The sequence below is a fragment of the Suncus etruscus genome, chromosome 6, assembly GCF_024139225.1.
Source record: "Suncus etruscus isolate mSunEtr1 chromosome 6, mSunEtr1.pri.cur, whole genome shotgun sequence".
In the NCBI taxonomy this organism is placed as follows: domain Eukaryota; kingdom Metazoa; phylum Chordata; class Mammalia; order Eulipotyphla; family Soricidae; genus Suncus; species Suncus etruscus.
The window spans coordinates 78,022,191-78,049,954 of record NC_064853.1 but is presented as its reverse complement, the minus strand read 5'-3'; the positions used below and the strand labels follow the sequence as shown (position 1 = coordinate 78,049,954).

The 27,764-nt window shown below is 39.7% G+C and overlaps 1 protein-coding gene across 2 annotated transcripts in view; it reads left to right on the top strand.

Moving 5' to 3' along the window:
- The first annotated feature begins 1,152 nt into the window (after positions 1–1,152).
- Positions 1,153–27,764, top strand: part of ISM1 (isthmin 1) — a 90,801-nt gene continuing 64,189 nt past the window's right edge. For both annotated transcript variants that reach the window (XM_049774340.1, XM_049774339.1), the window contains exon 1: positions 1,153–1,308. In XM_049774340.1, coding sequence (XP_049630297.1) covers positions 1,171–1,308 — 138 coding nt within the window. In that variant the 5' untranslated portion in view covers positions 1,153–1,170. The remainder of the gene's footprint in view (positions 1,309–27,764) is intronic.

Genomic DNA, 27,764 nt, shown 5'->3' with positions numbered 1-27,764 from the left:
GGTCCCCATCGCTACACCTGCGCGGAGCACTGGACGGGCACGCTCAGCAGAGTCAACTCGCCCCACTTTGCAGAAAAGCGCGAAGTTTGGGGTGCAGGGAGCCGCCTGCCTGCAGCCTCGGAGCCGGCGACAAAAGTCAAAGCCCGTCCGGAGCGGTCCTTCCAGGTCTCCCCCAAATACACTCACGCCCGCTCCAGGCAGGGGCGCACAATAGCATCTCCCCGCGCGGTCCGCTGTCCCCTCCGGTCTCCACCCCAACTGCACTGGGTTCATAAAAGAGTCTAAAAAAAAGTGGCCCGGCACCCCCAGGTCACCCACAGCCACTAGCCGCCGAGCGATCTCACACCCGGGCGGACGGACGCGAACTCCCGTGGGGAACACCCGGGTCGCCTGCAGAAAGCAAGTGCCTGTCCCCGGGTGCACAAGGCTCCCAACTCTAGGAGGCCCCCCCTCAAGGGTCAGTCCAGAGCCCGGAGGAGCGAGGAGAGGCGGCCCCGGTGGGTGAGTGGCTCCGGGCCAGGACTGGGAGCGAGCGTGGAGATAACTCGGGGCGGCCCCTGACGCCCCCCTGCTCCTCCCCTCCTCTTCTCTCCTTTCCCTCTTCTTCCTCCTCCCCTCCCTCGTCCTCCTCCCCTTCTCCCCTCTCCACCTCTTTCTCCTTCTCCTCCTCCTCCTCCTCCTTCTCCACCTCCCGCTCCCCGCTCTCCTCCGGCGGCCGCTCGCGCTCCAGCTGCTGCCCCGCGGCCACATCTGGGGCGCCCATGTGCGCTCGGGGGCTCGGCTGCGTCCGCCCCGCCGCCGCCCCCTCTGCGCGCAGCCCGCGGGGTGGTCCCGGGCCCCGCTCGGCCGCCCCTCGGCCGCCACCTAGCCCCGCGGAGCGCGGGGTTCCGCTCGGCCGCCGGCTTGGACGCGCCCGGCCCCGCCGTGGCGGAGGCTCCGCCGTGGTGCGGTGGTGGCGGCGGCGGCGGGGGCGGCGGCGGCGGCGGCTCCAGCGCCCCGGGCCCGGCGTGTGTGGCCCCGCCCAGCGCCTGCCCCGCGGGGCCGGGGCCGGGGCGCGGGGTCCCGGCGGGCGCCGAAGAGGGCGCGGGGACGCCCGGCTCCGGCTCCGGGGCCGCGGCCGCTCCTCCCCCGGGCTCGCCGCCGGGCCCTAAAGCGGCGCGCCTGCGGAGGATGGTGCGCCTGGCGGCCGAGCTGCTGCTGCTGCTCGGGTTGCTGCTGCTCACGCTGCACATCACCGTGCTCCGCGGCTCGGGAGCCGCCGACGGCGCCCCCGGAGCCGGGGCCAACGCCAGTCGGAGCCGCCCGCCGGTGAGTGAGCGAGCGAGCGAGGGAACGAGTGCGTGCGTGCCCCAGGGCGGCTGGGCCTGGGCGCGTGGCGAGGCGAGGCGAGGCGAGGCGAGGCGGGTCCCCGGTCCACCTGGAGGGCGGATCGGACCGCTTTTTGGAGGTCGCGGGGCGGCGGAGGGAAGGAAGAAGCCTGGGGACTAGTCGGGAGCGAGGATTCCTTGGTGTCCCAGCTGTCCTGTCTCTCTCTCTGGTGGAACCCGGAGGGTGCGAGGCTTGGGGTGCAACAAGGTGGGAGTCTGTGTGTGTGTGTGTGTGTGTGTGTGTGTGTGTGTGTGTGTGTGTGTGTGTATGCGTGTGTGTGCGCACGCATTTCTACTTTGCGGTGCTTTACAGGCTGAGGAATAATACTTGTACCAAGGTGGGAGTGTGTGTGTGTGTGTGTGTGTGTGTGTGTGTGTGCGCGCGCGCGTACGCATTTCAACTTTGCGGTGCTTTACAGGCTGAGGAATAATACTTGCACCAAGGTGGGAGTGTGTGTGTGTGTGTGTGTGTGTGTGTGTGTGTGTGTGTGTGTATGTACGCATTTCAACTTTGCGGTGCTTTACAGGCTGAGGAATAATACTTGCACTAAGGTGGGAGTCTGTGTGTGTCTGTGCGCGCGCGCACGTCTGCTTTGGGGTGCTTTACAGGCTGAGGAATATTTATCGTGTGTGTGTGTGTGTGTGTGTGTGTACGTGTACGCACGTCTGCTTTGGGGTGCTTTAAGGGGTAAGGAATAGTATTTGCACTAAAGTGTGTGTGTGTGTGTGTGCACGCACGTCTGCTTTGGGGTGCTTTACAGGCTGAGGAATAGTACTTGTCGGGTGGGTGAGGTGCCAGGACAAGACAACGGTGACTTGACACTTGGACATCAGAAAAATGGGTTTAGTGGGAAGGGACACCCGAGCAGAAAATTGCGCAAAAGCAGTAAAGAGCATACAGGACCAGACTAAATATCCCTCTTGCTACTAGTTGTGTTTCCCATACCTGTGCTCTCAGAGCCCTCCCTGGTCTCCCCACAAAGGGACCTGGCAGCATCCAGGCACTTGTGGTACTTTGGTGTGCACTTATTTGGGCTTTGCAACTCCCAGCGACTTCCTAGTGATCAGTCCGTTTCTGGAAATGAGATTCCTTGTTTCGGATCCCAGGCAGGAAAGGGTGTCCTGGAAGAGATCTGGGGTGCCGAAGGATGGGGAATCTGTCCAGGTAAGGATTTCCTGCCTCTTCTCAGAAACGCCTCACCCCTCTTCCCTGCCATCTAGGGGATTGACAACTGTCAACCTGGAACATGTTTATGGGGGGGGCGGGGTTCCCCGGAAGGAGAAATTCTCTGGCACCTAAAAAAAACTACTCCTGCTCAAGCCAGTCAGTGCCTTCAAAATAGGACTCTGCACCTCGTAGGTAGCATTACGCATCGGATGATCGCCAAGTTTGACCATCTTCGTCCTGCTTAGTCATATTTCCAGGTCTAACTGGAACAAAGGGAACTCTACTATTTGGGAGAATAATTCGCTTAAATACTTCCCGTGCTGCTTACTATGGCTGTTGTTTTAAGCAATTCAGGGCGTTGAACTGATTTCATGGATATGCTATAGTTAACCCCCCAAAAGTGATGTTCCACAGAACTAAGAAAACCTCAATCTCGCAGAAATCACACATCTATATCTTGCTCTGTTACACCAAATTTTCTTTCTGCCTGGACATCTTTGCTCATAAACATATAGCCAGGAATGGAATTTAAGAGCGCTAGTGCTCTTACTTTGGGGGCATTTCTGAAAAAAATAGCCTTTCTGGTGTGGGAAAGTGGGTAGAGGGGCTGATTTGGAATTCCTGTGGGTCAGCTGAGCATAATGACCTTTCTACAGACCTGGGTATCACAATCCACCCAATGGGGCAGACTAATATCTTCAGGACTCTGGAAGTTATATTTTTTTTACATGATGCCTTCTTTCCTCATGGACTCAAGTAGACTCATAAAAAAATGATGTTCTATGGAAAGTAAATTTGGCAGATTTTTTTATGAGGTGTTTGCTATCATTAGAATCACCTGGGGTTGGCCTTTACCGCTCCAACAGTAAGTTGATGAGAGAAGCAGCTGGGAGAGGTGGCAACTGCAAAAAGGGAAGTAGATTAAACTCTCTAAAGAGCCTTTGGCTGAAGAACTACCTCAAGAGGGTAGAAGAAATAGGGGTTTAAAAAGAGTAATGCTATTCTGAATATGGGGTGGCAAGTAGTTGCTGATCCATCCGTTTCACTTTATATTGTAATAATGCTCGTTTGCTCCCTGCTTTGCTCCAGGCAGAATGATGAATTAAACAGGATAGTTCATAATTTTACTTTTAAAAAATAATTTATTATAAAAACTTTATATTCTTCCTGACTACAATTTTTTCTTTGGCCCTTTGGCTCTACAAAGACATCATGATTCTGAAGAGAGTATGTTTTGCCAAGTGCGGAGGTCTGCAAAAGTCATTTATCCGATTTTTCTCTTCAGAACCCAGAAAGTGAATTTACCAGTCACAGGTGTATTTAAAAACAGAACTGGGGCATTATATTCTTTCTATATCCTGGATATTTGTATACTTTTTTGAACTCCAGCTAAACTTATTGAATGTGGTATGTAAGTTCAAGTATCATTCATTGAATAAGTAGAAAGCTACTTTGCTCTTCATATTACATGATTTTTGGTTGTTTTCTTGTTCCAAAATCTGAGGTTAAAGTTTTAAAATGTTTATTTCCCAGATTGTTCTAAATTCGGAATCATTTAAAGGAAATACACCCTTAAATAAGAACTGGTGGGTTTAGCATAGCTAAGGCACACAATAAAATAGCATGAATGACAATAATAATACTGTAGCAAAGATTTGTCAGATGCCTTTTCTGTAGCAGTTACTGTTGTTAACACTTTACATACACACATAGACGCACACACAAACACACATGAACTTTTGAAACTGTCACCAAAATCTCACTAACTAAGCATTATTTCTTTCACTGTTTTAAGTGAAAGAACTGAAACTAGAACACACTTAACTTGTTTTAGAGTGTAAAAACTGAAGATTTGTCTTTCAAATTCTTAGTAAATTCATTGTGCTAGCTACAAGGTACAAAATGATTAAACAACTCATATTTTTCAAGTGCATATGAATGGTCTTAGGTCAAATAAGAATATGTGTTTACTGCTTAATAGCTACAGACATGAGCATGACCTAAATGATATCTTGGCAGTTTCAGCATATAATGGGGAACATTTATTTTAATTTTTTATTTAAGCCCTTGTAATTTAAAATGTTATTTGTAGTTGGGTTCTAGAAATACAATGTTTCAGGACCAATCCCATCACAAGTGTCAACCTCCCTCAACCAATATTCCCATAGTCCATCCCGTGCTGCCACTGCCCGACCCCAGCCTGCCAACATAACAGGCACCTTCATAAGTTTGGTTGTTATAGTTTGGGTCTCATGATTTCAGTATTGTTGACTCTGAATTGGAAATTTAGTTCTGTCCTTCTTTACCACCACCAATGCAACTGAGACCCCTTGGCCCCTGTCTTCCGCACTTAATATTCATATTCATTTCAGATATTCTCCTCCTTCATTCAATTTCTTTCCTTCCTTCTCACTATACTCTGAGGCCTAGGGTTTTCTCGACAACCTTCATTTAAGCCACTGAATTTCTTTTTTTTTTTTTTTTTTTTTTTGTGGTTTTTGGGTCACCCCCGGCAGTGCTCAGGGGTTATTCCTGGCTCCAGGCTCAGAAATTGCTCCTGGCAGGCACGGGGGGCCATATGGGATGCTGGGATTTGAACCGATGACCTCCTGCATGAAAGGCAAACGTCTTACCTCCATGCTATCTCTCCAGCCCCGCCACTGAATTTCTTTATACAGTTATTCTAAATATCATATATAAGTCCTGTCATCCTGTATTTATCCTTCTTTGGGCTTACTTCATTTAATATATCTTTCAGTTTCATCCATGTTGCAGTGAATTGCATGATGGCATCATTCATTACAGCTATGTAGTATTTCATTGTGTCTATGTACGACATCTTCATGATCCACCTGTCTGTTGTTGGACATCTAGGTTGATTCCAACTCTTAGCTATTATCCTGAGTGCTGGTGTGAATAGTGGTGTGTATATGTCCTTTTGAATGAGTATTTCTTATTTGGGGGATACCTACCCAAAAGCAAGATTGTTGGGTCTTATAGCAGTTTGATTCTAAATTTACTAAGAACCCTTCATACTGTTTTCCAAAGAGTTGGACAAGACAACATTCTCATCAGCAGTGGATGAGATGGGATTTCTTTTTTTTTTTTTAATTTTTATTCTCTCCTTGTCAGTGTGGGTATACTGTTAGGGGGTGTCAAAATGCTTAGAAAAGACTTTTTGTTATCTGGCTTGTGAAAGATTGATGTTTAGTTTCTGGACTATTTTATTATTTTCAAAGTTGTATATTTGTCTACAACTGCTACATAAAAATACCTGGAATCATCCATTTTTTTTAACTTTTGAACGAAATAGCAGTAAAATAAGTTCATCTCTCTGGAGCAAATACTCAGATGCTTTCCTGTGACTTTTAATAATAATTAAAACAAAAGTGGAACAAGAATAAAAGATACCATTATCAAATATAGAGTCTACAATTATGAAAATAAGTCTTTACTTGAAATCAAAATCAATGCCTTTCTACTAAGTTTTTATTTGATTTTGATTCATCAATTTCTACAGATTTTAATAAGCAGAGCTAAAACTCATTATAACAGTGAGAATTAGGAAGTATTGTGAAATTCCAAACTGTTGACTGATAGTAACATTAAATCAAACCAAACACTAATATGTAATTAGATGTCTTTGTTCTCTGTCCTCTAACCACCATCTTTATGAGTTCTTTCCAGACTTTATTCCTTTACTTTGCCCTCAGTCACACAGCTTAGTTATACTTCTTGGATTTATTGCTTCAAGCAACAATCATTAACAAAAGATCTTTGTATTCTCAGTCTTTTCATTTTTATCATCATCATTATTGTTGTTATTGTTGATATTAGTTTTTCTAACTAGGAATATAAGATTTCTTACAGTGATCCTGTAGGATAGTTAGCAATTATTCTCTTCACAAATGATGAAATTGAGGCCTGAAAAATAAAATGCAGTGACTTATATAAGTCCCAATAGCTGTGGAGGGGCAAATCCAAGACTTAGACCCTGAACCCAAGTTCTTCCTATTCATCGTCTCCTGCTTTAACACAAGTCAGAAGCTCTGATTCAACGAGTTTCTAGTTTTGTGACTTGTTTTTTTCATTTCCAAAAAGGCTTTTTTGTTCTTATTCCTGAAATTCTTTATACTTTGGGTAACTGGTTTACTTCTATTGCTATATAACTAAGCATTTTAAAAACTTAGCTTAAAACCACCATCATTTTATTATTTGTTCTTAAATTTCTATATCTGAAGCTCACAATGTTCGTTTAGGTGCTTCTTTTGCTGATTTTTCACAAGACTACTTATGTGGCTGCAATCTTCTTTCTCTCTTGGAGTGTATGGGCTAGAAAGTCACTGAGGCTCTTTTTATGTAATTTTTGTTGGGACCAATCCTATTATGTAGGTCAACAATGTAAGCTCAAAAAGTGCTGAAGGTGAATATATGAAAAATTAAGGCCTCTTGACCAACTAACATAGTCAAACAAATCTTTTAGTTAACTAAGATTTCAGGACACAGGAAATAGACTATTTTTAATGGGAAGAACCAGCAAACATTGCAAAAAACAATGTGGACAGGGTAGGGATGGGAGGAAGTATTGTGACCATATCTTTGAAAAATATCTACCATGTTGACCTTTTTTCTTTGCTTTATGCTTTGTAAATGTTTAAACCAACCTACTCTTGTCTTTCAACATTATTTTTGCTACTTTTGGCTATGCAAAAACTTTCCATTTTAAGTGTAATCAACTTTGAATCTCTTCCCTCATGACTTTTGGTTTACTTTGCTAAAGTAAAGTAAATCTTAATTTTGTTCTAGGAATTTTATTGTTTATTTTCTGTGTTAAACTACAGTTTTGGTTTAAGTTATTTGTGGGTTTAAGGTTTTAAGATAAAATGCAATTTTGTTTTTTGTACAAATGAATAGACATTTGACATATTATATTTGTTCAGCTTTTCATTCTTTACTTATTGCTACAAAATACCACTTTTATCAGAGGCTAAAATTGTTATATATATATATATATATATATATATATATATATATATATATATATATATATATATATATATATATATATATATATATACCACACTATTTTATGTAATATAGCTTCACAGTATTTTTAGCAGGATAAAAATCCTTTTATTTAAAAAAATCATTTAGGAAGTTTATAGAAAATGTTATTTTTCAAATAGAAGGAGTAATTAAGAATGTTGTCTTTTTTTTTTTTTTTTTTTTTTTTTTTTTTGGTTTTTGGGCCACACCCGGCAGTGCTCAGGGGTTACTCCTGGCTGTCTGCTCAGAAATAGCTCCTGGCAGGCACGGGGGACCATATGGGACACCGGGATTCGAACCAACCACCTTTGGTCCTGGATCGGCTGCTTGCAAGGCAAACGCCGCTGTGCTATCTCTCCGGGCCCTAATGTTGTCATTTTTAATCCTCCCATTTTGTATGTTTCTCAAGTGAAATTTTGTCTTTTTCTTTATTTTTGACCTTTATCTTTTACAAACTACTTTCTAGGTTTCATTTTCATTGTGAGTAGGATTTATTTTCTGTTATGTAATCAAAATTGATAGTTTTGAAACCAAGGAAAGCTAAACCTAGCAATACTTGCTTATAATTCTATTTGCTTATAATTCTATTTGTGTATTAGCAGTATCTATTTCCGTTGTAATATTTTAGTTTATGACATAGTTGAAATTGTTTTACATTTTTACAATACAACTTTCAATAATAAGAATTAACCTTTTTTGTAACACAGTCATAATTTACTCATGAACCTCCTGGGATAATTAACTCTTCCTGGACAACATTCCATGCCATTCATGGTAAATAGTGATTTTCAAATAATAGTTCTTTAGTAAAGTTTGACATTTAAATATTTCCAGAAAAAAAACCATTTTAATTGTTTTAAATTTAACAGTAAAATTTTGCCACATAGTTTATTTTTATTTTGGAAAGAGTTCAATACTACATATTCTTTGTTATGAACAAATTCTTATCTCTCTTCATATGATCTACTATATTAAAATGGTCAGAAGTTTTGCAAGTCTTGATATATTGTTTTCTTGTTTGCTATTTCCTCAAAAAACAAAAACAACAACCTAACTGTATTTATCCTATTATTGTGAATTTGTCTTTCTTTTTGCTATCCTATTAGTTTTGTTTTACTTGTTCATTATTTACAGCGTAGGACATGGTGTTAGGATATGAAATAAAACCTTTATTATAGTTTCACATTTATTCAAAGTAAAGTTGCTTGCCTTCTATTGCATTTTATTTTATTTTGCTTATTTCGAATTTTTATTTATACACTGTGATTTACAAAGTTGTTCATAATAGAGTTGTTTTAGGCATACAGTGTTTCATCACCACCACCACCACCAATGCCTTTCTCTCCATTCATGTTCCAATCCCAGCTGGGTAGGCATAAAAAATTTCAACTCTGCACCCCCTTTTTGATACTCTTTTTAGTTTGTTTTTGTTTTATATTTTGAGTCTCATGTAGTGGTGTTCAGGGCTTACTCCTGGCTCTGTGCTCAGGTATCTCCTAGTGGTGCTCAGGAGACCATACAGGGTGCCTGGAATTAAACTCAGGTCAGCTGCATGCAAGAACAGTTTCTTTACCCACTGTACTATCTCTCACCTACTCTTTTCTTTTCTCTATCCAACTTTTTTTGTCTTTACCCTTCTCTCTCTAATTTTTCTCCTTTATTTTTCTCCTCTTCCTTCCCTTTGTTCTCTCTGCATTTTTTAAATTTTAAAATTATGAATTCACTATAATCAATGTTTTTTTTTTTGTTTTTTTTTTGTTTTTTTTTTTTTTTTTGGTTTTTGGGCCACACCCGGCAGTGCTCAGGGGTTACTCCTGGCTGTCTGCTCAGAAATAGCTCCTGGCAGGCATGGGGGACCATATGGGACACCGGGATTTGAACCAACCACCTTTGGTCCTGGATCGGCTGCTTGCAAGGCAAATGCCGCTGTGCTATCTCTCCGGGCCCAATTAATGGTTATTAATGGTTCTATTGCATTTTTGTAATTTCATACCTATATAACTACTACCAAAATTATACCATCATTTCAGATATCTTCTAATACATATTTGTAGGCAACACACTATTCTTATTAGCAAATAATGTTGAATTCTTTTCAGAATGCCATTGTCTCTAGTCTTCCTAGAGATGAAATCATACACTATATATTTGTGTAAGTACATTTCTTTAGTCTAACATGATTTTGAGATTTGTGTGTTTTTTCATGTTACTAGGTCTCTTTTTTGATGTTTTTGTTTAGTGATATGTATGCTATGTACCCATTTCTCTAATGGTGGCATTTGGATTGTTTCTAATACTCTGAATATTATTAACAAGACCACGTTAAATTGCTCTATAAACCTTAGTGTATCATTTCCATTTCTAATAGTCATAAAATTGAGTCTCTTGTAAAATATTGTGGAAATTCCTCTAGGAAAATACATTTTTAGAAAAATTTTTTGTTTACTAAACATTATGATGTTTTATACACAATACAAAGTTGTTGATGGTTGTGTTTCAGTCATACAATGATCCAACACCCATCCCTTTACCAGTGCACATTTTCTGACACCACTGTCCCCAGTTTCCCTCCTATCCCTTATCTCCCATGAATGAATGGGAGACATCTGACAAGTGGTTAGTATCCAGGATATTCAAGGCACTGGTAGAAAAAAAAATCCAACCCATCAAATAATGTGGAGAAGAAATGAACAGATGCTTCCTCAAATAAGAAATGTCAATAACTAAAAGGCACATGAAAACTGTTCCATATCATCAATCATCAGGGAGATGCAAAACAAAATGACAATGAGATATCATCTCACACAATAGAGAATGGGACACATCAAAAAAGAACAAAAACAACCAGTACTGATGTGGCAGTGGGTAGAAAGGGACTCTCGTCCCTTGCGTGTGAGAATGTCTGTGGTCCAGTTTAATGCTTTCTTGTAATAGGTTACTTTTATTTCAGATCAACCTGAAATCATTTCTTCTTCTGTAGGTGTTCACCTGTCATAATTTTACATCTAGTGTGATAATATTTTTCCACCTTTTCCTTAGTATTTGGAGAAGGAAAATAAGTGAAAATATTAAGTCTAACTATCAATTGAGCTGAATTTGTAACATTTAATTTCTTCATTGTTTTGGGACCCCATTTGCAGTGCTTGGGGACTACCACTAGCTCTATTGCTTGAAAATAACTCCCAGTAATGCTTATGGATCATTTGGTATTGGGAATCCAATCTATGACTCCTATATACAAAGCAAGTATGCACTCCGCCTATTGAGCTATCTCTCTGGCACAAAAATTGTATTTCTTACTATTATTTTCTTTATAAAATCATAAAAGCTTGATTATGTGTGACATTCCTTCATTTATTCTCTTCCAACTTTGATGTTAAAGGCCTTGATTGATCTTTGATATAGAAACCTTCAGAAATCTAGAGAAAAACCCATTGGATAAAAAATAATAATTTGAAAAAAATAATAATTTGGGGCTGAAGAGATAGCATGGAGGTAGGGCTTTTGCCTTGCATGCAGAAGGACGATGGTTTGAATCCCAGCATCCCACATGGTCCCCCAAGCCTGCCAGGAGCTATTTCTGAGTGTAGAGCCCGGAATAACCCCTGAGTGCTGCCGACTGTGACCCAAAAATAAAAAAAAAAATTATGTTAAGGTTGAAGTGATAGCACAGGAGGGGAGACATTTGCTATGCACGAGGCTAACCCAGGTTCAATCCCCGACTTTCTATATGGTCCCCTAAGCCTGCCAGGTATAATTTCTGAGTGTAGAGCCAAGAGTAACCCCTGAGAGCTGCTGGGTGTGACAGGAAAAAAAAAAAAGAAAGAGCAATAATTTATTGGGCTTTGATAGCTTCTGATGGACGACTCTATGTCATACAAGTGTTGTTGTTGTTGTTGCTTTACAGCCTTAATGTCAAATGGAACATTTTAATCTGATGTTTCTTTTAAATATGTATGTATGTATGTATGTATTTTTGGCTATAGGGCTACACCCTGTGATGCTCAGGGGTTACTCCTGGCTATGCCCTCAGAAATTGCTCCTGGCTTGGGGGACCATATGGGAACCCTGGGATTAAACCCAGGTTCATCCTGAGTCAGCTTCCTGCAAGGCAAACACCCTACCACTGCACTATCACTCCGACCCCTGTTTTAAATCTTCTATCCTACATTTTAATTTCACTTTATTTTTCTTCTTACTATTTATGAGCAGGTAGATATTCTCTTCCCATAAAACATCTCATGTGAAATTTGAATGCAATATTTAATAGTTTCTCTATCTTCCCTATATTTAATCATCTCTCTTGCTTGTCTTATTTTTGGTCTTATTTTATGAGGTTTTAATGGTTTCTGTGGTTCTGTTGGTTTTCATCTTAGGAAACACAACATCTTCTTTCATCTTCTGTAGTTTTTGGCTTAAGGATATGCTTTATCGAGGAAATGATAATGGTAAAGACTTTTTCAGTGAAAGTCAAATAAAAATTTTAGTGAAAACTCTGTGATGATTCCCCAGAAGATAATTAAGTAATGAGATAGTATTAGCTTAATATACAGGATTATATGTGAGTGTGTCAGTGCAAGGAAAAAACGCTCTTGTTTTGCTTTTGACTTTAAGATTGTCACTATTGGGCCCGGAGAGATAGCACAGCAGCGTTTGCCTTGCAAGCAGCCAATCCAGGACCAAAGGTGGTTCAAATCCTGGTGTCCCATATGGTCCCCCGTGCCTGCCAGGAGCTATTTCTGAGCAGACAGCCAGGAGTAACCCCTGAGCACTGCCGGGTGTGGCCCAAAAAACCAAAAAAAAAAAAAAAAAAAAAGATTGTCACTATTATCTACTGAATATTTTCTACTGAATTAACCACTTCAGTAGAAGACTGAAAGTTTTCTATCTATGGCTGATCAATCAAAGAATTGACAGTGTTTAATGTTAATAAAGCCCCATGCTACTGCCCGGAGTTCCTCTTAGTAACAAGCATTTAGATCCCAGCATTTTCACTCTGTGGTTCTTTCTCTTCCCTGAGCTCATCTTCCATAACATACCACTTCCTCTTTACCTCAGGGCCTCTGGGATCCCCTGAACCAAGCACTGTATAAACATTAATCAGAGCTAGCAACCAACCACTTCTTTAGGAAGTGAGGATACAGGAAAGTAAGTCCTTTCTTGAGGCTCCTGTCACTTCTTATTGTCTTTAACAAAAATGAAGTCTGTGTCTCTGAAGGGATGTCCTGTGGACAACAATAGAATCAAGCTGCCTTTATGCTTCCCCTGAGCAATGAGAAATGAGGAGTTCAAAAATGGTAGAAAGGGAAAAGGCTAGGCCTAGGCAAAATCTAGAAATAGTTAGTGTTTAGTAAAATAACTAGGTATTTTCTCCTGTGAGCTTGATCCCATGGGTTTTGTTTTCTGAATTTTTGTTTGTTTGCTTTTTGTTTTGTTTTTAAGCAGAGGACATTGACAGCAATGAGAAGTGAGGGATTGTCAGGGTAATGTTTGAAAAAGACTGAAGGAAATGGCTTTGGTTAATGTAACTGAGCATCGTGTCCCAAGCACACACAAACCAGCATGTGCCATTGGGAAGTGACTTAGTCAATGTAAAAAGAGCAAAATAATTACCCCTTCTTGTTGGCCTGACTCAGGAACACTTTACTAAACTGAGTAATCTTGTATCTAGCACTGTCTCAGGAGCAATAGTCCTCCCCCTCTACCCTACATTTTCCCTAGAAGGAATATTGTTGCAAGCCCAAAAGAATAGAAGTGTTTTGTCTTCAAGTGTGGGCTAATCTTGCATTTTGAGTACTGTAATCCCCAGATGTTCCATAGCAGTGACCTGAAAAAAAGGCAGGTATAGTAGAAAACAATAGGTCACTTCCTTCTGGACACCAAAACTCAATTTTCAAAAATAACAGTAGACTTTACAGGAAGGATGCAGGAATGCTGGAGATGGTGCCATATACCACTCAATTCTTGACCTCTATATCCAGGTAACCTATTTATTCCAGTGCCAATGAAACCATTTTTGTTTGTTTTGTGTATTAGTTTTTGGGCTGCATTCAGCAATGCTCAGGGGTTACTCCTGGCTATGTGATCAGGGATCACACCTGGCAGGCTCAGAAGACCATATGGGATACTGAGGATTAAACCTGGGTTGGCAACATGCAAGGCAAATGCCCTTACCGCTGTGCTATTGCTCCTGACTCCTACCAATGAAACCATTTTATTTTATTTTATTTTTTTTTTTTTGTGGTTTTTGGGTCACACCCGGCAGTGCTCAGGGGCCACTCCTGGCTCCATGCTCAGAAATTGCTCCCGGCAGGCACGGGGGACCATATGGGACGCCGGGATTCGAACCGATGACCTTCTGCATGAAAGGCAAACGCCTTACCTCCATGCTGTCTCTCCGGCCCCCAATGAAACCATTTTAAAAAATGCTTCAACTTCCATTTGGAGATAATGTTTATGCAATAGAGAATGTGGGTAAAGTGGGAGATTTTTATCTTAAAAAATACACTTTAAGAGATATCGTCCTTTGAACTGTGAAAAATAAGAGCACCAACAACAGAAAACTGACTTTGACAACTGTGACTGAACAGAGCCTACCTTGGGACTAATAAGGAAAACCCTACCCTAGGCTGTAGCCCAGGACACATAAAAACCACCACCAACAACAAGATGTCTTATTGCAGAGGTCCAACTTGGACAACAGAGACTGAGCAGAACCTTTGGATCCATAATATCCTAGGCTTTGGCTTAGGGACTGAACAAAAACAGGGAGCAAGTGTTACAGAAGACTGAACACCACAACAACGATGGATAGGAACCTCTAGAACCTAGAGACTCTATCCTAGACCCTGACCTATAACCTGTGCAAATACCAAGATTGCTAGCTACAGTGGCTTGATTTTCTCACACACAACTGAGAGGAAACTTTCCTGGCATCACAAAAAAGCCTTTGGGATGGGGTAATGAGTATATATGGAGCCAGGGGTTGATCCCATGATGGTATGCTTCAAGGATGAAGAAACCCTGAATCTCTTAGGCCACGGGAATTCCCTTTCTTCCCCAATGCTTACTGTGCCTATGCAAAAAAAAAAAAAAAAAAATAAGTGGGGGGAATGCCAAACCCTACCACTCCAGCACCCATACTTTTTCTTGTTTTGTTTTGATTTGTTAGTTTTTGACTTTATTTTCCTTCTCTTTTTTCTTCCACTTTTTTCTTTCTTTTTCACTCTTGTGGTTATTATTTAGAGATTTATTTTTAGTTTTATTTGCTGGGTCCATTTTTTTTCTTTCATTTTTCTTTTTTCTTTTCTCTCTCTCTCTCTTCTTTCTTTTTTTGGTAGTTGTCACCAAATTTTTTTCTCCCCTTTTTCTTATCCTTTTTATCTCCAATGACAGTGGAATAGATGCTCAATCTACAACAGGCTGTAAAGTGGAGACCAGTTGCACTAGCATACTGGGGGTTAGAGGAGGGAGATATAGGATACATACTGGGACTGGGGTGGAGAGAGGACAGCATTGGTGGTGGGAATGCCCCTCACTCATTGTCACTATGTACCATAAATGATACAGTGAAAGTTTTTTTGTTTTTTTGTTTTTTTTTTGTTTTTTTTTTGGTTTTTGGGCCATACCTGGCAGTGCTCAGGGGTTACTCCTGGCTGTCTGCTCAGAAATAGCTCCTGGCAGGCACGAGGGACCATATGGGACACCGGGATTCAAACCAACCACCTTAGGTCCTGGATCAGCTGCTTGCAAGGCAAACACCGCTGTGCTATCTCTCCAGGCCCTACAGTGAAAGATTTTTAATGCACTTTGGTCACAATAAAAATTAAAAACAAAATACACTTTATTGGGGTCAGAAAGATAGCATGGAGGTAGTGCATTTGCCTTGCATGCAGAAGGATCGTGGTTCAAATCCCAGCATCCCATATGGTTTCCTGAGCCTGCCAGGAGTGATTTCTGAGCGTAAAGCCAGGAGTGACCCCTAGTGCTGCCGGGTATGACCCAAAAACCAAAAAAAAAAAAAAAAAAAAAAAAGGATACACTTTATTGGGGCTAGAGTGGTAGGGTGTTTGCCTTGTGTGTGGTCAACTTGGGATGGACCTAGGTTTGATCCCCGGCATCCCATGTGGTCCCCTGAGCCTGTTGAGAGCAATTTCTGAATGCTAAGCCAAAAGTAACCCCTGATCACCGCTGTGAGCAATCCAATTTTCAAACCTTTGAAGACAGCACTAATGTCAAAACGATAAATAATCCACCATCTCCAATATTTCCTTTTGCTTCTTTTTTCTTATTCTCTAGCTGTCTTCAGTCTACCACTGATCTGTTTTCTGTCACTATAGACTAGATTGTGCATTTTCTTGATTTTTGTGTAAGTGAAACATGGAAAATATCATTAAAATAAACACAAACAAGTTAGTGTAGGACAGAAGAGACAGTCCAGTGAGAAGAGCATTTGCTTAGCATGCAACCAGCCTAAGTTCAATCCCAAACAAACCATATAATCCCATGAGCTTTGCCAAGGGGCAAATCCCAACCCCTGAAAAAAGTGCTATACGAATTCTTCATAAGGATTATGAAATTTATCAGTGATGGGATGTACCTTTTAGCTGATGGTCGTTTTCTTAAATGAATTAATTTTTTATTGAATTGTTATAATTTAAACTATTCAAGTTATTCTACAGTTGCAGAATTACTATACCAAACCTTTTACTGGTGTTTCAAGATTGTGTAGATATACCACTATGTGCTTATTTCTTTACTTCTCTGAAGGATATTTGGGTTATTTCCAGTTTATAGCTATTAAAAGAAAAAATGATCTGAACATTTTGGCATATCTAAATCTTTGCATAAATATATGCTTTTCTCTTGTCTGAATTACTGTTTAAAGCAGAATAGCTGGGTTACATAGTATCTCTATATTTAGCTTATTATTAAGTTATATAAGAAGGAAAGATGCTGTCTCTTTGGTAGGAATTTGTCTATCTTTTTAAGATTTTCAAATTAAAAATATTACTTGGGGGGTTATTTCTTCAGGGAATGTAGCTATGGGGCTTGTAGCAGTTAGGGGACAGAAGAAGTTAGCTGCCATGAAAGAATTGAGTTTGAAAAAGCAGAAATCAAAGTTTCTGTTTCTATAAACTCTTGTCCAGGTCTTTTTCATCTTCCTGTTCCCATGTACTGCTTGACTGGAAATTAAGAAAACCAGAAATAGGTTTTATCTCTCTTGCCTGGGGAGTCAATTACATTGTGTCTTAAAATTTCAGTGTTGGTTATAAGCCTTCATGAGTTGTAAGCCAGGATTATTGAGGCAAAATTTCAAATTCCAGGAAATAAAAGGACCCAAAAAAATTTTAATGGAGCTCTGGGTATGTATTTCTAGTCATTTGCCCAGGAAATGAGCTGACCTTCTTGGCCACATGGGACATTAGGAGAGTCTAGAATACTAAAAACTCATATGGGCTTCTTTTCACTAGGCTAAAACACTGTTTTCTCTTACGGATAAAGTAACGCATCACTGTCTGGTATTATTCGAGTTGTCCAAAAACAAATTGTGAGAAGCTTGTCAGTACCTATACCCAGGTTGTCACCTGATTAACAACAAAAATGTCAGCAGAATTTCCTTTGAGCTTATTAGAAGATGAACATCTCAGAACTATAGAATCATGATATCCATTTTAACAAGGTCTACAATTAATCATTTTCAGTTACACCGGTCAAGGCTCTGAAATAAGTGCTTTTCTTACAAGATTTAAGTCCCAGAGAGTATTGTTTACAGCTTAGCTATTATTTTGCTATGATATAGGTTGTGTTTACCTATTTCCTAATATTTCTATAGCACAACCTCCCCCAAGATTTGCAGACACTGTAATAATACCACGTATTTAAATGTACATGTGTATTTTGGCTAGCCAGGGTCTATTACTTCTGGGCAGGCTTGGCATTAAGTTCTGGACTGAATATGATTCTCCTATGTGTCTCCTTATTGTCTTCAACCATCAGATGACCTGTTGTAACTTTCTTTTGGGAGATCAAAAAGCACAGAAAATCAAAGGCAAGTCGAAAAGGAAAAGTGCAACAACAACTTTACTTGAATGACAGCTTTAATATCCCACCAATCAAATGTAACAAGATAGAATGAACAAACTGAGGGGCTCTGCATTTATTGTAATTTCACTTCTGCTTTTCACTAATATATATGTTCTGAGCTGAGGGAGAAGTCATACAGTTCTCTATGCCCTTCTATGCCCTATTTAGTCACATCAGACAATAATTATTATATCCTTATATGTTGTGGTATAATTCCATTATCTGTATACAAGAATGGTTTTTGTGATGGATTTTTTATATTATGCAGCGGTATCACTCACCATAGGCAAGTCATGTAAACTTGCTTCTTTTTTTGAGCGGGGCAACATCCAGTAATACTCAGAGGTCGTTACTTCTGGCTCTCTACTCAGGAATCAATTAACTCCAATGGTACTTAGGTAACATATGGGATTCCAGGGACCAAACCCATGCAAGGCAAGTTCCATGTGCACTGTACTATCTCTCTGACCCGCCACTTCATTTTCTTTAGCTATAAATAGACATCTCAGTGGAACAATTCTAGTTTTTTAATTTTATTTACAAAACATGATGGTACAAAAGCTAAGTAAAGAGCCTTCATTTTGTGACAAGCAATGTTTTAAGGGTTTAGTATGATTTATAACCTTCAAATTATCTCTAATTTGCTGTTAGGCAGTACAATAGCAGGAAATCTGGTTTGAGCATCTGAGTTTCTGAATACCTCATGCAAAAGAAAATATATCACAGAATTACTGCAGTTTGGGCTACCATTTTTGGAGCTAATCCATATTTTGTCACAAGTCTATCAAGAATTTTTCTAACATGATTATTCTTGGAATTGTCTCCCATTTGGGAAAAGACAATGAAAGAGTAGAAGTGGCTTCAGAGAATCTACTGGAAGAAATACTTTGCTTCTGGTTCAAAAGACCTGTTTTCCTTTCACATCCACCATGCAATATCATATTAGGAGGCAGATAGAAACACTGAATGTATCCACTGGGTCCCAGTCCTCGTGTAGGTCTGTGCTATGGAACTACCTAGTTTGCTTCTCTGATGAAATTGGGCTGAGAAAAAGGGTGAGGCTTGAGGGGAACTTGACTCGGAGAAACTGAGAGCTTGAAATGGCCCTGTTGGCACAGGATTCTTCTACCCATTAAGGTTGTTTCTGAGTCAAAGTACACATGTCCATCTCTTTCCATCTTCTTTTCTGAATGGTCTCCCTTGTGCTGTTTCAGTGCTTACAAAATTGTGTACTCCATGGTAGGGATGGATTTGTGCCTGTAAATATGCTATTCATCACTCATAGAGTTTACAATTTCAGTCTGTAACCACTTTCACTGATGAAGGGTACCCTTTCCTGCCATCCTGTCCCAGACATAAAAGAAACAGGACATGCTTGGTGACAGGAGTTCCATAGCTCTATGAGTTCTAAGCTTGTGTAAGTTGTATATTCTGTGAGTTGTATATTCTGCCTTTTAATTATTGTTGCTAGTCAGAAGAATTTCTTATTGTGACTAAGATTTTCCTATTTCAGTCTGTCACGAAGACCATTTCTTTAAGGCCTTCTGAAGAACAAGTCAAGAAATTTTTTAAAAATGTTTGACATAGGGGCCGGGAAGGTGGCGCTAGAGGTAAGGTGTCTGCCTTGCAAGCGCTAGTGTAGGACGGACCGCGGTTCGATCCCCCGGCATCCCATATGGTCCCCTCAAGCCAGGGGCGATTTCTGAGCGCATAGCCAGGAGTAACCCCTGAGCGTCAAACGGGTGTGGCCCAAAAACCAAAAAAAAAAAAAAAAAAAAGTTTGCCATAATTGAGAGTAGAATTATAATTGTTTTTAAATAAGGTATTATATTGCTAGCATCTAATCAATCTTGGGGCACTCTTTATTCATCTTTCTAATCCTTGACTATATTGCTTCACTAGTGAATTCTGTTTTGCCTTGTTTCTTCATATCTTATATCTCATATCCCAGTATATCTATACCCTCTCTCCTCCATTTGTAACTGAAGGTTAAATTAGAACCTGCCTCATTTCAACTGTCCTAGTAGCTTTGTAATTTTATAATTATCTCAGAATTGAGTACTGGCTAGGGGGAGAATAAAAGAAAAAGAATTTTTAAGATATGATCATTAAAAAAATGTAAAATATTTTCCATTATATTTGTAAAATGGACATATACACATACTGAAGATTACTAAAAATTTTTATTAACACCTTGAAGATTTTTATCAACACTCTAAAGTGTTAATAAGAAGATAGAATACCTGTTGGGAAAATGAACAAATATTAATACTTTGGAAATTTGTTCTTCTAGTAACTGCTAAACTGCTAAAAGGGAATATATATATATGTGTGTATATTTACATATATATGTGTATATATATATATACATATATACAAACACACACACTCCTGGCCTAGTATGAAACTCTGGGTATATATACAAAGATATATTCATCAATGCACTCAAAAACATGAAAAGAAATATTTAGCATAGCACTACTTATAATGGCCCCAGTCTTGAAATGACCAAACTGTCCATCAACAGTAAACTGTAAATTAAGCTGATAAGTGCTCTTATTGGGCACAAGCTTATATATGTGAGAATGTCCTATGTCAATAAAAACAAACAGTAATGGTGAGTATGTAGAGAAAAAGAAAGCCTGATCTACTATGGTGAAAATGCAAACTGGTTAGTCTCTGTGTGGTACAGCATGAATATTTTTCAGAAAAAAATTTTAAATAGATCTACCACATGACCCATCCATTCCATCACTAGGTTTCTATCCAAAGAAAACAAAAATGCTAACTCAAAAAGAAATATATACACCTATATTTAATAACCAATATTTGGAAATAATCTAGGTCCCCAAAGACATATATAAATAAAGGTTTGGTATATAAAGAAATTGTGTGTGTCCATATTTATATGTTTTACACACATGAATATAGACATATGTACATGTGCATACATATGAATGTATATTAGAATATAACTCAGCCATAAGAAAAAAATTAAACTTTGTTTTTTGTAACAACTTGGATGGAACTAGAGGGCCTCATGCTAAGCAAAGCAAATGATCAGAAAAAAGATAAATACCAGATCTTCTCACTTTATGTTGTGTATAAGAAAGAAAAAGCGACAGTTTCCAATGAAAACTAATCATTAGATTCTGAGAACAGAGCTGAAATTTTCTAGATGATGGGAAGAAAGCTGAAAGGATCTCTTAAACTATGGATGATTCTTGATTGACACTCTGGTAGTGGGTGTGGTATGGTAATATTGTACACATAACTGTATAAATTTTACATTTATGTAAACCAATGTTATGTATATTAAAGAGAGAGTAAAGAATATATGCTGGGAAATTCTGTTTATATAAAAAGAATTCAGAACTGGGAAAAATTAATCTGTGTTGTTTGAAAGGAAGTTGGACACTGAGTTCTCTTTCCTGGCACACAACTCTCAGGAATCAACTAGAAAAAGCATAAGGGAGCCAATTTTGGCCATCTGTGACATTGGTTGTCAATCTGAGTATTGGCTATACCTTGTTTCATTTGTGAAATTCCACAGAGCTCTCAATGTATGTATGTGCAACAGTCTTTAATTTAAAGTTCAGAATGGAATGCAATAGGCAGGGGGAAGCCAGTGCTAAAAGAAAGTATCATTTTTCACTGGGAAAGGCAGCCTGCCTCCCTGTGTGCTCCCTGATGTGAGCTATCTGAGTCCAGAGTCCAACTTGTAAGGAATGCGAACTAGTTTTAGTTTGAAGGCAATCCCTCTCTGCCTCCTTAGCCCAGAGATATTGTTAGGACATCAAAGACCAACTGCTGGCTAAAATACAGTCCATATCAAAACTGACCAGCAAATTTACTACTTGACTTCATTCCCTTTCAATGGAACTGGCCCCATGGTCTTCTTTCAAAGCCCAATTGTGGACATATATCTTCTTTATAGTACACCATGTACAATCGAGAGAAGCAATAACTTAATTGTTATTTTGTTTTGGTTTGGTTTTTGGGTCACACCCGGCAGCGCTCAAGGGTTACTCCTGGCTCTACACTCAGAAATTGCCCCTGGCAGGCTTAGGGGACCATAAGAAATACCAGGATTTGAAACACCAACCTTCTGCATGCAAGGCAAATACCTTATCTCCATGCTATCTCTCTGACCCCTTAACTGTTATTTTTTAATAACAGAAAGAATACTGTTATTAATAACAAAGAATACTTTTGAAGGTACTATGAGATGAACATTCCATCGCTGTGGTTACATGTACCCAAATACTAGAAGTACAGCCTTCTGAAGGTCTTAGGCTCTTCTATTTGACATAGTGGCTTTCTTGGACAACCTGAGTTATAGTTTTTTCCTCCAAATCTTTCCTATATGCTACAAGGTCTTGAGAAAGTCACTTATAAGAGGCAATCTACTTCAAACCAGAAGACAGCTTTACTGAATTCGGACCCAATAGCTATGTTCATAGACCCTTACTCATTAACTTATTTGCAGCTATACTTCAGTCGAGTAAACATTTATTAAGAACTGAAGCCAATCTAAAGTCTTAGGCTAATTATATGCAGTTTTTAAACACCCATGTAGATAGCACTCTCAGTGGAAGATGGACAGATACTAGAGCTGGGTGAAAAAGGGACAAAATTGTTTTTATAACTATCAGAAAATGAAATGCATGATTACCTCTCCAAGACGGAAAAAGAGTTCTGCAGCCTATGAATAAATTAGCAATAACATAAAGGAGATTTAATTTAACTGGATTAGAGTGAGGTGGTGAAGAAAGAGACATGTTCAAAGTTACCAGGCTGCTCAGAAATCAAACAATCCAGAATTATTTTTTTGGATAAACAATCACTTATTACAACAGTGAATAAGCCTAGAGAGGAGAAAATATTTTAAAGGGTTTCCAAGTCATCCTGGCTCAATGCTTCCATTCATGTTTTTGTTCCTTACTCCTGAAAAAGAACATGCTTCAGTTGGCTAAAAAAAAGCCTAAGTGTGGTTTCATTTCTATTCCCTCACTAAAAAATACAAGATCTACCTACTCTGAGAAATAGCTGATGTTTTCCCGAGATTTGGGTGGAGGTAAAACAGTCCATTAGGACACCTATGAAATATGAGAATCCTGCAGAATAAACATGAACTGGAAATTCAGAGACCCTAAGAATACCAAAGAGTGACTTTAAATATTCAATAATAAGAATATTTAAAATAATAAGTCAAAAAATTAAAATAACTAAGAAGTCAGGCTCTTCAAAGTTACCTATGGCAGATCACTTTACTATTCCAAGTTCTCTCACTGACCTCATTGCCCAGAAGCTCATAGTCCAATACAGAGTTCTTTACCCATCATGGCTTTTTCACCAATTATTCTCCAACTCTCAGTCAGATGCTGAGCTCCCAGGTAACCTAAAAGTGAATGTCAATATTCCTTGGCTTTAATTTCTCTTATATATGGAAATAGAAAAGCAGGAAATTCAGCCCACAATTACCCAAACAACTTAATAATATACTTAGTCTTAGTCCAAATACAGGAAGAATTATGTGTTGGGGGCCGTAAATAAGCAATGATACTTCCAGTATGTACAAAGGAAGGGGCTGTGAAGAGAGAAGAAAGCATAAATGAAATCACAATTTAGAAGAGTGACCCTTTCATTCAGCACCCTTTCTCCTGAAGCTGAATAGTTGCTCTAAGAGTGCTCACACCATTAACTCAATTTACTTTAGTGGCAAGGCTCCTTTATGGTCTGTTGTTCCTTTGGAGTTTTTCATGCCACTTAGGATGTAGAGTAAATAGAAGTTCTGTGGAATTCTGCCAGTGAGATGGAGCCTCACTGGATGGCAACAGCTGTAGGGTGCACAGATGCCCTCTAAAAGAAAAACTCAGTACCCACAAAACCCAAGTGCTCAGACTGAAGTTCCATGAGGGGATCATCTGGCTCTTCATGGAGATCCAAGGAAAGCTTTAACTTGGTGGTTTTATCTTAAGATAGATGTTAGCAAAGGAATTGCTACAACCATATCCTTAGATGCTTCTGTGTCTGGATCTAACAATATAAGTGGAGTCACTTTTAAATCAGCAGTATCTATAGACATGTAATAATCACTATGGCAGATAGGAGCCACTGCATATGGCTGTAGGCCTGGTCACAAACTTCTACACACAGTTGAGCTAGGATTTCTTATACCCTCCACTTGAAGAACATATAAGAGTCTGGCTAATTTGATAAGAAATTATTCTTCAAAGGCAAATTTCAGTCACTCACTAAATCCTTTTCTTCTATTTCACCACTTCAGTTTCAATTTCACCATTTCAATACTGTCACCTCAGTAGGAATATATCAAAGTAGATGGCAAAGTGGCATAGAAACCACCTAATGTTAATAAACAAAACAAATGACGGAAAAATTAAATAATAACAAATAGTTTAGCAAACCTTTTGACAATGACTTTATGACCTCATTGCAAGATAATTTTCACAAGTTTTCTTTCACTGTACATTTATATTTTTTATTAACACTTAACTATAAGCAAATAATCTAAAGTATATTATCTTGTGCCTCCCAAGGAGGGAGGCTTGACAATGGGTGGAAATTCAGGGACAATGGTAGATATAATTTTACACTTAAAATTGGTGATGGGATTGGTATTGGAACATGGAATGTATTATAATCAACTATGTAAACCACAGTGTTTAAATAAATGAATTTTTTTAAAAAAGACACAATTCTGATTTAGAGCCAACAGGATATGTTAATGAATCTTATTTTATTGTTGAGAAGTGAGAGATCAAATCTAATTTTACGTTGCTTGAGAAGAGGTTGGGGATGGAAAATATGTCATAGATCTGTTGGGGGCATATAGAATTTGTGGTGTCTATGGAATACCTAATTAAGAATTATGGAAACCGGGCCGGGCGGTGGCGCTGGAGGTAAGGTAAGCCTTACCTGCGCTAGCCTAGGAGACGGACCGCGGTTCGATCCCCATATGGTCCCCCAAGCCAGGAGCGACTTCTGAGCGCATAGCCAGGAGTAACCCCTGAGCGTCACCGGGTGTGGCCCAAAAACCAAAAAAAAAAAAAAAAAAAAAAAAAATTATGGAAACCTAAGTATCAAATGGGTAGGAAACTAAGGTTGAGACATCATGTGAAGACCTGGTTGGTAGATGGAAACCCAGGTTGTGGTATTGTAAAATCCAATGAAAGAAAATTCCTTAGGGAAAGAATCTGACAAAATGGTAAAGGAGATAAAGACTAGGGCTTGAGCAGAAGCACAGTGGGGAGGGCATTTGCCTTGCACATGGCCAACCCAGGTTTGATCCCTGGTATCCCATGTGGTACCCCGAACACTGCCAAGAGTGATTTCTGAGTGCAGTGCCAGGAATAATACCTGAACTCTGCAGGGTGTGCCTCCTCCAAATTCTCTCTCTCTCTCTCTCTCTCTCTCTCTCTCTCTCTCTCTCTCTCTCTCTCTCTCCCTCTCTCTCTCCCTCTCTCTCTCTCCCTCTCTCTCTCTCCCTCTCTCTCTCTCCCTCTCTCTCTCTCCCTCTCTCTCTCTCCCTCTCTCTCTCCCTCTCTCTCTCTTTCCCTCTCTCTTTCCCCCTCTCTCCCTCCCCCCAACCCCCCCCCCCGCAACTGGGCTCCATGGGCCCCTGTGAGCCTTGAAGCACCAGGGCCTAACAGCCAAGCAGCAGGCGAATTTGCAGTTTATTGTAGTAACCTGCAGAAGCCCAGCAAACTTATAGATTACTGCAGTAATCATAGAGAAGCATTTTACAAATTTCTACACTTGACTACTTAATTGAAAAAGTATGATCATTGGGTTCAACCGGTACTTGGGTTTTACCCATAAAGTTGATCAAAAGAGAGAAAGGGCAAGATGATTATAAGTTATCATAAGGTAACCTGTGCAAAGTAAGAAAAAGCTGAAAATACTGTGAGAAAATGGTGGTAGATTTGAGATTTCAGTGAATATGAAAATTAGGAAAATGAATGAAGACAGAATGTCTTTGTGGAACTGATTTGACAACAAAGTCATCTAAGGTACAGTGGAGGAAAGGAAAGTAGGTTTAGGTAAGTAGCTATAGGGGCTTGGAATGTCCTCTATATGGTTTTTAAGGTCACCAGAAAGATAATAGAAATCAGTTAATGATAAAGACTGAGATAAAAATTTAAGTTTTTGATGTATGTAAGCAAGCTCTTTACAGTTAGGTAGAAGTTGCTGTACTCATTCTGAAAGGAGTAAGATTTGGTTTTATTTTTGTTTTGTTTTTAGAAGAAAAGGAACCATAGAAATGGGACCATAAAGGCCTTGTAGGTTAGAATATTATACAGCTGTTAGGAAAATGAAGTCACGAAATTTGCTTATACATGGATAGATACAGAAAGTATTATGCTGAGTGAAATGAGTCAGAAGGAGAGGGATAATCTCACTCGTCTGTGAGTCAGAAGAAGAGGGAATAATCTCACTCGTCTGTGGGATATAAGGAAAATAAAAGGCAGTATGGTAATAATATCCAGAAACAATAGAAATGAGAATAAGGAGGACCAGACCATGGCAGGAAGATTGCCACAAAGAGCAGAGAATGCAGTTAGAGTAGAGAAGTGTCTAATATGAAAGGAACATTCATGGCACCCCTTCACTAGTAATAGTGCAAGCCACAATGTTAAAAAAGAAAAGAGAGAAAGAGAAGTAAAATGCCCACCTCAGAGGCAGGTGGGAGAGAATGGGTGGGATGGAAAAGGGCATTAGGGAGGGTGAGAGGGAAATTGTTGAATTGGTTTTGGGAATGTGCACTGGTGAAGTTTGTTATATATTGTATGACTGTAATTCATTCATGAACAACTTTATCTGTGGGGGAAAATTTAGTATAAACAACTTTATAATGGAAAGAAGGGAGGGAGGGAGGGAGGGAGGGAGGGAGGGAGGGAGGGAGGAGGGAGGGAGGGAGGGAGGGAGGGAGGGAGGGAGGGAGGAAGGAAGGAAGGAAGGAAGGAAGGAAGGAAGGAAGGAAGGAAGGAAGGAAGGAAGGAAGGAAGGAAGGAAGGAAGGAAGGAAGGAAGGAAGGAAGGAAGGAAGGAAGGAAGGAAGGAAAATGAAATAATGAAATGAAAAAAGACCTTGTAGGAGGTTCAAGGGTTGAAACAAGAAGTTGAAAATGACAGAAGTTGCTTATTATGTAATCAGAATCAATGTCTAGAAGATGTTAAAAAAGGCTTGAGAAGAGACAGTGAGCCTGGCTGTTCAGAGCATTGTGGGTTGTTGGAGCTATAGGTCTCTAGAATTTACTTGAACAATCAGTGATAGGATTTGAAGATTCTCTGAGATGGCAGGGGGCTTTCTTCCTCATTGGAATCGTGACTCTGGGTTCTTGTTTTCAAGCTTATGTGTAATCTCAACTTTCATGTATCAGATGAAAGGTAGTTGTTACTTGGGCCACACAGCAGTTAGGGTTAGCAATGAGAACTTATGACATCAATTGACCATAAGATAGCCATACAATTGTGTAATAATTCAGGAGAAGTTGAGGAGAGAAGTGTGAATAAAATTTCACTTGATTTTATTCACTTCTTTTTGTGACTTACTCCCAAATCATTTTTTATTTGCCAGGTACCTCTTTAAATGTTATATTAACATTAGTGGATTCTGGCAGGGAATTCAGATGGAATGACACTGGATCAACAATAGAAGAAAGCAGGCACGTTGGTGTGAGGGTGTAATGGTGTAATGTTGTTGTTGTTGTTGTTGTTTTTGTGTGTGTGTGTGTGTGTGTGTAGTTTTTGGGTCACACCCAGCAGTGCTCAGGGGTTTTTCCTGGCTCCATGCTCAGAAATTGCTCCTGGCAGGCACAGGGGACCATACGGGACGTCGGGATTCGAACCGATGACCTTCTACATGAAAGGTAAACGCCTTACCTCCATGCTATCTCTCTGGCCCCGTAATGGTGTAATGTTTAACAATGAGATCCTATATTCATAATTTTGTCAACTCTATGCCTTAAATAAATTTAAAAGACAGATTTAAAATTAAAAATAGCTTAAAGCAAAATCATGATTATCTCATTGTATGCAATAAAATTAGCTAACTTATTCATAGACGAGGTAGAG